General features: G+C 38.9%; 1 protein-coding gene across 1 annotated transcript in view; it reads left to right on the forward strand.

Annotated features, from left to right (window-relative positions):
• PDE11A (phosphodiesterase 11A) overlaps positions 1-12,749 on the forward strand; it is a 409,487-nt gene that overhangs the window by 348,306 nt on the left and 48,432 nt on the right. The window contains exons 17-19 of the mRNA XM_002749280.6: positions 987-1,050; positions 6,951-7,025; positions 12,594-12,677. Of these exons, the coding sequence (XP_002749326.3) occupies positions 987-1,050; positions 6,951-7,025; positions 12,594-12,677 (223 nt within the window). The remainder of the gene's footprint in view (positions 1-986; positions 1,051-6,950; positions 7,026-12,593; positions 12,678-12,749) is intronic.

A 12,749-nucleotide genomic window follows, 5' to 3' on the forward strand; every position in this document is an offset into this window, starting at 1 on the left:
TCTGGGCAGCAGACATGTTTCCAAGGTATTAGATCTGGCAGGGTATGAAATGTTAACACCCGACATCAGGACAGCCCTCTGACCTTTGGCTACATATCCCTTTCTTCCAAAAGCAGTTAGCCAAGATGTGGTTCCCCAGCTCAGATTCTATGCTACTTTTCATCACATTCTGCTGGTTTTCAGCACAAAGAAAGCAGATTTGGGAAGAGTGTGCCTTATTTTTCCTCCTCCCACCACATTAAATTATATATAAGCACCAGAGCTATCTACAATTTGAATTGTTCCTCGTGTTTCCATGGTTTAGTGTGAATTATAGTTAAACCTGCCCCTCAAAACTCTGATTCAGACCATTCCTGTGCTTTCTTATGTGCCAAATTAATGAAAGCTGGAGCTGAGTATGTTTCTTCTTCATAATGCTTATAAACCATGGTTGGAGCCAGGTAGTAAACTGAAGTAAAACAATACGGCTCTTGCCTGTAAATCTTAGCTCTATAGAGCAGATGAAAATGAAGGAGCCCCTTATGTGGCATGTGCCTTGCGCCTTTGGTGTGGGTTTTCTTTTGTTCCCATCAGTCAATGATAAATTGATAAGTAGTTTCATCAGCCATGTATATAGTGTTATATACTGATTCTCTTCCTTACAGTTTACAAAAAACCAACAACATTGTCCATTATAAATTATTTTAAGCAGAGCTTGCTTAGCTCAGGTGCAGAGAAAGTAGCACTTTGCTTTACTTGATTTGCTACAGACAAAACAAAAGGGCCGCCGGAGGATGTGTGAGAGCTTTGTCTTCCTAAGCAGTGTGGCCACATGATGGAGATGCTGAACACAGGGACTGTAAACAGTGCTGCCCCTTGTTGAGGAAAGGAAGATGTGAGCTGGCCTCGTTTCCATTTTATGTTATTTATTTATGTATCTAGGATGGGTTTGTTTAGGAATGCAGCAAAAGATTATTCAGGCTGTTTTGTTTGGTTCTGTTTTTCAGATCAATGTTAATGACAGCCTGTGACCTTGGAGCCGTGACCAAACCGTGGGAGATCTCAAGACAGGCAAGTGGTGATTAATGGCAGGGCTCAGCAGAGGAGGGACTGGGGGGGTAACGGGGACACAATATTCCCAGAGCCCTGACTACCAGGCACTGAAACCCTAGTCAATTTGCATCAGTATTAACATGGTGTAAAAAATAGCAGGAGTCCTGGGCGCGACAGAGTTTATTGCGCAGCCTTTTTTTTTTATTGTGCTTTCACTGAGCAATAATATTTCTGACTCTAAGATTTTTTTTTAATGTGCTAAATCTGAATAACACATTGACCATTAACGCAGGAATTTCAAACACAGGATTTTTGGCAATGTAATCATGTCTTAGCACAGGGTCTTGTTTTTTTAATATCTGAAAATAAAAGGAGACAAAAAGGAAATTATATTTTTCTTTTTAAATATTATTTAGATATCAGAAAGCTCTGTAGTCAAAATGTGAAGTGTCCGATTTAATTTGCAGAAAAACAAACCATGCCTTTACTACCTATCTGATTTCTCTGCCACAAACCATTAATTCTATAAGAATCATTTTCAATTAAGTAACTACCCAAATTAAGATCATGGATTACTGATACTATTTAGAGGTTAATTATTATGTATGTTTTATAATGCACCTACTGTGTGGGGTCCAAAACAGTAACTTGGCATCTAGAGACTTGACATTTTAGGGAAAATAAGATACATTTCCATATCAATAAATAACTAATATTTACTGACTGCTTTATGTATATTATCTCATTTAATCCTTAAAATTGTAGTCAGCTGAATAATGGCCACCCAAAGATATCAGGTCCTAATCCCTGAAACTTGTAAACATTACCTTCTAAGGAAAGAGTATTTTTGCAAATGTGATTACGAATCTCAACTGCAGACTGATCCTGGATTATCCAAGTGTGCCCTAAATCCAATAAGTGTCCTTTTAAGAGGGAGCAGAGGGAAATTACACACTCAGAAGAGAAGGCAATGCGAAGACAAGGCAGCGATTGCAGGGATGCAGCCACGAGCGAGGGAAAACTAGAAGAGGCAAGGAACAGATTCTCTCCAAGAGCCTCCAGAGGCAGCACATCCCTTCTGACACCTCGATTTCTGCCCAGTGAACTGATGTAGAACTCCCAGCCTCCAGAACTATGAGAGAATACAGTCCCTGTTGTTTGTGATAATTTACAGCAGCCTTAGGAAACGAACATAATTATACCCATTTCACAAATGGGAAAAATGAGGCTTAGAAAAGGTAAGCAGCCCGAGTTTATACAACTTGTAGGTGGTAGAGCTAGGTGTAGATCCTAGCAGGTTAGGCTCCAGAGCTTTCATTGTTAGCAGTGTTTTATGTTTTTCTTCACAGGATGCATTAGTCAGCATTTTTAAATGATGCAAGCATATCCACAGAATAGGGTATGTCATCACTTAACCCAAAATCTCAGTGGCTTTAAACAACAAATTCTCATGAACATAAGCACATAGGGTTGCTAGTAGGTACCAGTTTGTCCTTATTCTGTATTGGGATTGAAGGAGCAGCCAGTACCTGGATCATTCTGACAGAGGCCCTGGAGGGCTTGCACTGGCAATTAAATATTCCCCACAACAATTCATCGGCCAGAACTTGTCACATGACTCCCCCAACCAGGAAGAGTAATCCTTCTATTTGTTCAGAAAGGAGAAAGCCAGAAATAGTGAATGCATGTCTACCAGAGCTTGCCCTTCTCAACACCAAAACTGCGATTCATTCTCCCTCCAGCAGACAAAATATACTCATTCTTCCTCCAAGAAAGATAACCCAAATGTCCCATCAGTCATGGCACCAAACTCAAAATCCAGTATCTCTGAGCAATGCATGCTAATCGTTACAACAGATCTGGATGCAGATGAAAGACCTACACAAACCCAAAATACAGCACCCAACATACACCCAAAACACAGCATCCAACATACACCCAAAACACAAAATATCCATTATAACACTCCCATTCAGAAAGGGAAGAGATGAGCAACATTCATAGCAATGTGGAGTGGTGAGCAGTCCATGGCAACTCCAAAATCCTGCTGGGCACTAGCTGTCATGGTGCTCTACCGTGCAGGGGACCCTGGTCCTCTGGGAGATGCTCTCCAGTTCCTCATTTCCCATGACCTTTCAATCCTCCCTGAGAAATTATTGCTTTCTCATCATCCTTCTTAGCTTTGTCTGAAGGTCAAGCTGCCTTCTTCTCACCTAAAGAAGGTTGAAGGCCCAACACTTGTTTTGTGTAATCATGAGCTTTGGGTTTCTTTAGCACTAAAACTCTCTTCGACGTTTAATCATTTTTTTATGTCTTTGATTCTAGTCCTTCCCATTTGCCAATAACCACATCCACATTCTATATAAACACTTACATTTTCTGCATTTATTTGCTTCTTTACATTTAAGAATAAAGAAATATGGCAAATATATTTCTTCCTCTCTTCTGTGGTAATTCCTAGTGCCTTGGGCCTAACAGGCTTCAGTGAGAAAGCCATATAGGCAAATCATTTCTTTGAGCCACTTTTTTCCAGTTAAAAGGATATGCTGCAAACTGCCTAATTCATTCAGTTTCTAACTATAGGTATGTTGGCAGGACCTTTGATTTTATTCTGGTTACAAAGCTGAGTCTTCATCAAACTTCGTCATTCAAAGCATATCGTGATTTTCATGTTCATAGTTTGGAATTGAGAAGCAACTTTTTCTTCCATCCCTACAAGTCCCTGAACTTGTGACTTTTCCCATTCCCTTTCATTCCTGGTTGTAAGCCTGTTCGTTCTTTTCTAAACTCACTTCCTATAATTCCTAGCAAGAGAGTCAATGGCAACCATCACATGCTACCAACATTTTGTTTTCTAATCTCATCTCCAAAGACTGTCAGTTTATTCAGAACATTGTTAGCTTTTAGTTATAATTGTACAAATTATTTTGCCATGGATTCCTGTCCTTATAGCCTCCTGACTCTGATACCTGGCCCACAAGCTGATGACACATATTTTAGGGTCCTTTTCTCTTTCTCTTCTTTTCTCTTTTAACAGCAGCACCTCACTTCCATACCAATTTTTGCATTAGTCAAGGCTAGGCTAGGCTTTGGCTAGTAACAAACATATTCTAAAATTTTAGTTGTTCAACACAAATAAAGGTTTATTTCCTGCTAACACTGTCTAATGAAGATCAGGCAGTTTTCCTATATAATATTCCACCAATTGTGCTTTGGTTTAAATCTCAGTATGACATATTCGAAGTTACAAAAAGTCACATAAAGCAGCATAATTGTGAAGAATTTGTGTGGTTGACTAGCTCCCTTCCACATGTCTTCCCACTGTTTATCCTACCCTATCCCCTGCCCAATGTGGGAAGGCCTCCCCTCTGGGAGAGGTGGAGAGTAGACTGCAGGGAAGAGGTAGGAGGTTCTTCCAGGTATTGGGGGAAAGTGTAGTACTGGGAGAGGCTGCTTATATAGGGTTGGAAGGAGGTGGGGAGTGTGAGGAAGTTAGGAGGACTGAGAGAACACTAGAGAAGACCAGAAAGGGAGTAAGGTGAGGTATGATGTGCCAGCACCTTCAGAAAGCCCAGTGAAATGGATGTCAAGAACTCAGGGAGCAGTAGACCCTGGGGACAAGAAAGCGACAGGGCAAAGTACTTGCAAGGAAAAAAAAATTCTGCCTTATCTTAGACCAACTTGGGAGGCCCAGTAGCTGCTTGTAGGTGGTCTTCTCAGTCACGAGTATAAATATTATTTTATTTTCTGGATGTGAGGTTCTGTTGACAAGTGCAGAAACCTAAGAGTTCAGAGGAATAAAACACAAAACCATGTTTTTCCAAATGTTTCCATCAAAAAGCTTGTCACAGTTCTAAGCTAGCAATCTCATTCTTGTTTGTCTCCAAATTGATGGGTTAATTTTTTTAATGCTCACTTCAAAATTTTAGGAAACACTGGACAAAATATTTTTAAAATGTTTCTCTAACTTCCTGGATGTTGATTTTTTAAAATTCCCTTTCAAAATGTTTTCTACTGGGGTCTATTTCACTTTTCCTTTCTTGCAAACAAGACTCTAAACATGTGGGTTTCCCCAGTGATTCCCCCAAGGCCTGATTAGCATCTCAATTTCCTTCTTTAATAAAAAATTCAATCAGGAACAACTTAATGCTCCTGATTGGGTTTTTAAATACAAACAAAGCAGTTATGCAAGCTAAGTTGTGAAAGGAGCACTGGGGAGATACGAAGGACCACTTGAGAAAGAGCAAGGACAGAATTTTGTTTTAATTTCTTTGCCTTCCAGGGGCTACAGACCTATGCAGGACTCCCACCTTGAAGTGCCTGATGTGCACATTTACATTCTTTAATGCAAAAGACCTAGCTCAGAGCAATCTGAGGGAGAGTTCTGGGAACTGAATAAATGAGGCCATACCCTTAGGGGACCATTTCTTCTTCAAAGGAAGGCCAGAGAAAGAAGAGAGAAGCCTGGTGTGCTGAAATGCAGGGTAGCAGGAGAGACTGGAGAGGAGACAAGTGAATTGAATCCAAGAAAACAGGCACATATACAAGTGAGCCAGAGGTTGGGGTAAAGGGGATTTTCGGTCAGTTCCAACTAGTTTTATGCAGTTGAATTCTTGAAAGGGGTCCATGTTTCTTATTAGAAATATTGAAAATCTGAACTTACTGGATATTTGATTTCTTTATATGTGACTGTACACATGCTACTCTCAGATTTGTGTGTGCGTGTGTACGTGAGTGTTTAATGTTGTGTTTCAGTTTTATCTATGATCTGTGTGGTCGACCAAATCTCTTGAGAGATCAGTGGAGTTAAATTATCATGATACTATGCACTTCACCAAAATTAAACTGTCTCGTCTTTGCCAGGTTTAAGAACCTTATCTTCATAAGAACCTGGCATAGAGAAAAATTAGTTTGGTATCCAGGTCCTCTTGCCATGAAGTTGTCTGGGATTTATTCTACTCTTCCAATATGTTTTAAATCCAGCTAGTTCATCTCAAAAATTTCCTAGGTGCACACCATAGTACTGTTGGAAATTATTCAACATTTAATCTGTTATATAACTTTGCTTCCCTGAGAAGTGAAGTTGCGGAAAAGAAAAAGGAAATCTGTTTAGCTTGGCAATAATCAGTAGCTGCTGATCACCCAAGCTAATGGATTAAAAGTAGAAAAATATAAGTCTCTATTTCGGGTTTAAGGTAGAACAAGTGTCCCATTGTCCTTGTACCAACTAGCCCCTACCATAAATTAACACTTTTAGTGCGTACATCCAGACAGCCTGAAGACCAAGTCACGCTCTTCAAACTATACCATGACCTACTGTAAAAGTCTGCTGTGAATAGTGAATCTAGCATTAGTCCTGCCTCTTGATTGATTGCAACAGTAGGAAGCAGAGGATGTGCCCTGGGGTTATCCCTCCCAGAGTGCACACAAATATTGGTAGGGAGGAAGTTCAGGAGTTTTCTTGTGGCAAGATGAAGCTGGGCTAACATAAAAGTATGCAGCAAAATAAAGAATGGACATAGAAACAATTAACAGTTGGCTAAACTATCTTTACATAATATAATGATAATTATACATTATTATTAAATGAATATTTGCTTCATTTTCTGTATAAGAACTTTTCCCACTTTGAAGCTGGTAACCTGTTGCCTCATCCCAAATATGGAAGCTGTACTGTGGGAGATTGTTGGCATGCCACTAAAATTACATTGCAGAAGTTCTCCTAATTAAAAGGAAATCAGTTTCATTAAGTTCTACAACACCTTCACACATAAAAGGTTAATATACTCACTTCCTCATAAGCTTTTTAAATGACTGTCTGTGTTGATGAGGATCAGTAAATACATAAGCAAGAAAGAACGTCTGAGTCTCATGATAAATTACATATAAGCTTGAATTAAAATATTTATATGTTTCAGGTGGCAGAACTTGTAACCAGTGAGTTCTTCGAACAAGGAGATCGAGAGAGATCAGAACTCAAACTTACTCCTTCAGTGAGTTCATCCTTTAATTATCATGTATTTACCCTTTTGAATGACATTTTCAAAAACAACTCCAAATTACAAGTTGGAAATGGGAAAGACTGAAAATGGGTTTAAGGAAGCACTCCTGAAAGTTTAAAACCTTAATTAAACTTAAATGCTAAACACTCTTATTCCTAGGTTTCTGATTAAGAGTGGTAAGCTACTTAACAAGCATTTCCTGCGAACCCACAGTGGGACAAGTAGGCACAAGGGAGGATGAGCAAAGTGGAATTTGAATAATTCAAAACCCAGTGCTGGCATTTCATGTATGCCTACTTTAGAATAGAAATATTGTGCAGCAAAATTAAAGGCAGGCTGTCCAGCTTTGAGAAACTAGATTTTATTTTCCGATTTCCAACTTTTCAAAATCCCAAAAGCAAATCATTGCAAATCTCTGATTCTTTCCTTTGTCTGTAAAATGAAAAAGTTTCACCTGGGGAACTAGGTGCTGATGATTGGAACCCGATTTATATTGGACTCACCTGTTCAATTATTGCTTAAGAATGCTTACTGTAGGCTCAAGATGATGCTGTTTTGAAGCATAAGGATACAGAAGATATAACTGCCTCAGTCACCACCTCAAGGCAGGCAGTGATTAGCTAAAAACATACAACTAACCAATGATTAGCTAAAAACATAACCCAATGATTAGCTCTTTATTACTAACCAATGATTAGCTAAAAAAATATAACCCAATTACTCTGAGAGTGGTGCAAAGCATTTTAAAACCCGGCATAGCGCAATAGATTCAATGACACTCAAGGAATGTCTTGATAATTTATCAATTATCAAGAATGGCTGTTTGTAAGAACCCAAATTAACTGAGCTTGAACATTTGGAGGTATTTATAAGATCTTCAGGTTTTAAGACATCCTTCTTTGCTGACATTTAAAAACAAGGAAAAGCAAAAGAACTATCTCCTAGTTTGAATAGTTTCACCTGCTTGAAGTCAGAACGCACAGTCTTGCTAAATTTGACTATTCTTAATCGGTGTCTTATGTACAAAAGGTCAGGAGGCTATACAGGTTGACACACACACCAGTTATTTGAGTTTTCAAAGCAACACTGACTTAGTTTTCAAAACATCCCTTTTTTTGGTGGTGTTACTAAATTTGGTTATAAAAATAAAAAATATTAGCTTGGGATACATACAGTTAATGTGTAAAATCTAGTATGACCCAAATTCTCTCATATCTACTTTCAAATAAAAGCTTTTCCCCCTTTAAAAACTGTTTCAGAGGCATACTCTGAAGGGTTTTCAATGCAGTAATACCACAGTTCACTTAATTAAATGAAAAAAAGTATGAGTAAATTGCCAGCACCGGTGAGCTGGTGGGTGTAGTAGCGTAGCACTAAGGAGCCTTTTCTGTAGGCTCAGGTAAGGCATTTTCTGCAGACATAAATAAAATTAATTTTGTGGTAGAAACATAGCTCTAACTGCTCCTGTCTTCTCACAAAGACTACAGATCCCCACTGATGACCATTTCCTCACGGAGGCCTGGCTGATGTGGCAGGGTTAGTCGTCCATTCTTTTCCAGAAATATCTGTAAATGCATGCACCCAGAGCTGACACCTGCTGTGCCCGTTATCCCTTGATATGTAGGAAGAAAACTGTCCTGGAGCCAGCCTCCTCAGGTATCATGGTCCCAGATGTCATGGGAGTCACTTCATGAAGATAAAGCCTATTCTGCTCACAGCCAGAGGTTCAGGACTGGAAGCAGTGAGTCAGTTAGGAAAGCCTGTCTGAGTGCCCCCGTGTATTGGGCATGAAGCAAGGCACTGTGTATCCAGCAATGAGTAAGATCCACCATATTCCCTGCCCTCAAGGACCTTGTCAACTGGTGGGAAATGTAGACATGAAATAAATAATTACTAATACTCATTTTATGAGATGCAAAATGCTGTGAAGCACAGCACTGTGTGGGGCCTCACACTCATTTTTCTCTCATCAAGCATTGATTAAGAAGTGACTAGTCCAAAAATAAACCCCTTACAGTTATGGTCAACTGATTTTCAACATGGATGCCAAGATAACATCTTTTCAACAATAGCTGAGGGACAACTTTTATCCACAGGCAAAAGAATGAAGTTATTTCACAGCTGTTGGTCAGGAAATAAAAAAAGAAAAAAGAATGAAATTGCTTCCCTACTTCTCAGCATACCCTGAAATAAACTCAAAATGCATCATACACCTAAATGTAAGGGCTAAAACTATAAAACTAGAAGAAAATATAGGTATAAATCTGGATTGGGGTTGTCCATGGTGTCTTAAATGTGAAACCAAAAGCACAAGAGACAAAAGATAAGAAGACTCAGAGATGTTGGTCCAGAGATATTGAACTGAACTTCATTAAAATTAAATTGGACAGCCAGGAGAGGTGGCAGATGCTTGTAATTCCAGCACTTTGGGAGGCCAAGGTGGGCTGATTACTTGAGGTCAGGAGTTCGAGGCCAGCCCGGACAACATGGTGAAACTGCAACTCTACTAAAAATACAAAAATTAGCCAGGGGTGGTGGTGGGCACCTGTAATCCCTGCTACTTGGAAGGCTGAGGCAGAAGAATACTTGAACCCAGGAGGCAGAGGTTGCAGTGAGCCACATTGCACCACTGCACTCCAGCCTGGGCAATAGAGCAAGACTCTGTCTCAAAAAAAAAAAAATTAAATTGAACTTTATCAAAATCAAAAACTTTCATGGATCAAAGGACACTATCAAGAAAGTGAAGAGACAACCCATATTACAGGAAAGTATTTGTAAATTATATATCTTCTATGGTTCAAGTATCTAGAATACAATATTCTATTGTAACTGAACAATAGAAAGACAGAGAACTCAATTTGAAACATAGGCAAAGGATCTGAACAGACATATCTCCGAAGAAAATATGTAAATGGACACAAAGCCATGAAAAGATGCTCAAAATCATTAGTAATCAGGGAAATGCAAACTGAAACCACAGTGAGATATCACTTCACAGCCACTAAGATGGCTATAGCAAAAAGGACAGACAATAATAACAAGTGTTGGCTGAGGCTGTGGAAAAACTGGAACCTTATACAATGTAAAATGGTGGAGCTGCTTTGAAAAACAGCTTGTCAATTCCTCAAAAAGCTAAACAGAGTTACCATATGACTTAGAAATTCTACCTCTAGGTATTTCCCCAAGAGAAATGAAAACATCCACACAAAACTTGTATGTGAATGTTCACAGCTATTATTCATAATATCCTGGAAGCAAGTCAAATGTCAATCAACTGATGAACAAATAAATAAAACACCTATACAATGAAATATTATTTGGCAATAAAAATGAAGTACTGATGCATGCTACATGGATAAACCTTGAAAACATTATGCTAAGTGAAAGAAGCCAGTCACAAAAGACCACATATCATAAGATTCAATTTATATGAAATATGCAGAATAAGCAAATCCATAGATACAGAAAATAAATTAGTGGTTGCCTAAGGCTGGGAGTTTGGAAAACAAGAAGAGTGACTGTTAATGGTATGTGGTTTCTTTGAGGGTGATCATAATGTTCTATAATTGTAGTAATAGTAGTACAACTTTATAAATATATTAAAAATCACTGCATTTTTTAAAAGAAAACTTTCTAATATCCACTAGAAATGGAGTAATTAAATAAATAAATAATTTTAGATAGCAAAGTGAACTATAGAGAAAATAAGACATAATTCTTTTTTTTGAGACAGTGTCTCCCAGGCTGGAGTGCAGTGGCACAATCTTGGCTTTCTGTAACCTCTGCCTCTCAGGTTCAAGTTATTCTCCTGCCTTAGCCTGCCAGGTAGCTGAGATTACAGGTGCCCACCACCATGCCTGGCTAATTTTTTGCCTGTGGAGACAGGGTTTTGCCATTGTTGGCCAGGCTGGTCTCAAACTTCTGACCTCAAGTGATCCTCCTGCCTTGGCCTCAAAAAGTACTGGAACTACAGGGGTGAGCCACTGTGCCCAGACCAGAATAATATTTTTTAAAGGGATATTTTGTTTATTTATTTATTTATTTTTGAGGCAGAGTCTCACTGTCACCCAGGCTAGAGTGCAATGACACAATTGTGGCTCATTGCAGCCTCGACCTCTTGGACTTAGGCAAACGTTTCACTTCAGCCTCCTGAGTAGCTGAGACTACTGGCATATGCCACCACAGCTGGCTAATTCCTTTTTTTATTTTTCTTGTAGAGACAGGGGACTCACTCTGTTGTCCAGGCTGGTCTTGGAACTCTTGAGCTCAAGTGATCCTCCTGCCTCAACCTCCCAAAGTGCTAGGATTACATGCATGAGCCACTATACCCAGTTCTAAAGAAACATTTGGACCAATACTTATATTGTTCACAAAAACTATCCCTCTCTCTGGCACATTTTCACAATTTTCTCCAAATTTCAGCCTTCTTTCCTGATTTTTCCCATCTTCCACTGCAAGACCATGATGAGAAGACCTGTGGGAATCAGTGACCACCTCCCCAATTTGGAGTTATTTTCCTCAGATTTGGCAGCTAGTGATTTCTGCTCTGTCCACTCCCATTCTTGTTCATACATCTGAAGGATGCAGGATTTTCCAATATCTCTGGACCAAGGGATTGCTTGGCTCCACCCTCATGACCTATAAGGACACCGAAATGGTGTGAATACCACATTTTATATAGAGGAAAGACAAAACTTATTGTATGACATTAAGGGAGGAGAAGTTATAACTAAAAAGCCCAGTCTTCTAGATAAGTAAGGGCACAGGGGAGCTTCTCAACCCTGGACCTGACTCCTTAAGAACGAAGGGAGGGACAGTCTCACTGGCATAAAATTGGCAGTATTTGTTCAGTGAATTAATTTTCACACTAAAATTCCAATTGATTGTTTCCCTTAAGTCTGCCCAACAGAAAAATGTCATCTATTTTTCTCAAAAATATACCTAAATTATCTCAAACATTATAACATCATAAAGTTTAAGGGCTGAGAATGAAGAGATAATGAGTGTCACCTACCGTCATCCATACAATAATAGATAAATATTTTAAAAATTATTAATGATAGAACCTTATTGAAAAACATATGTAATTTCCAAATCAACCCCTCACCCTGAAAAATTAATATAAATGGTTTCTATTTAAAATTAAGTGTATTTTCCAATCTATCCCACTCTATCCCAACCTCTCACTCTAGAAATAAAAGCCTGCATTATTTTCGTGGCAGTAAAACATATCCCTTCCCCCTTGACTTGTACCCAATTCCCAGTGACCTGATGACTTGATTTAGTAGCAGTTACTTATTTTTGAAGACAGATTTTTGCCCCAAGAAGTTGCACACTATAAAGTTCAAGTAAATTTGCTTACAAATCTCATAAAAAGGGGAAAAACATTTTATTTCTCATCATAGATAAAGGAAAAGAAAGTACGTGTAAAGATTGATTGTGATTTGTGAAGGGTTCAGTTTGTGAAAAATGGATCATTGCAGCAAAGTGTTTGACAAAGCACCCTGTAAAATACTTCTGTGTAATAAAGCCAAGTTGTATCCCCCAACCCCGTTCTAGGCTATTTTTGATCGGAACCGGAAAGATGAACTGCCTCGGTTGCAGCTGGAGTGGATTGACAGCATCTGCATGCCTTTGTATCAGGTACTTGGATTTGGGAGGGCCTATTTGTCCTGACTGAATCAGAAAAGGAAAAGTGTGTACTTTCCAAAAGCA

This window comes from Callithrix jacchus, chromosome 6 (assembly GCF_049354715.1).
Source record: "Callithrix jacchus isolate 240 chromosome 6, calJac240_pri, whole genome shotgun sequence".
Lineage (NCBI taxonomy): Eukaryota > Metazoa > Chordata > Mammalia > Primates > Cebidae > Callithrix > Callithrix jacchus.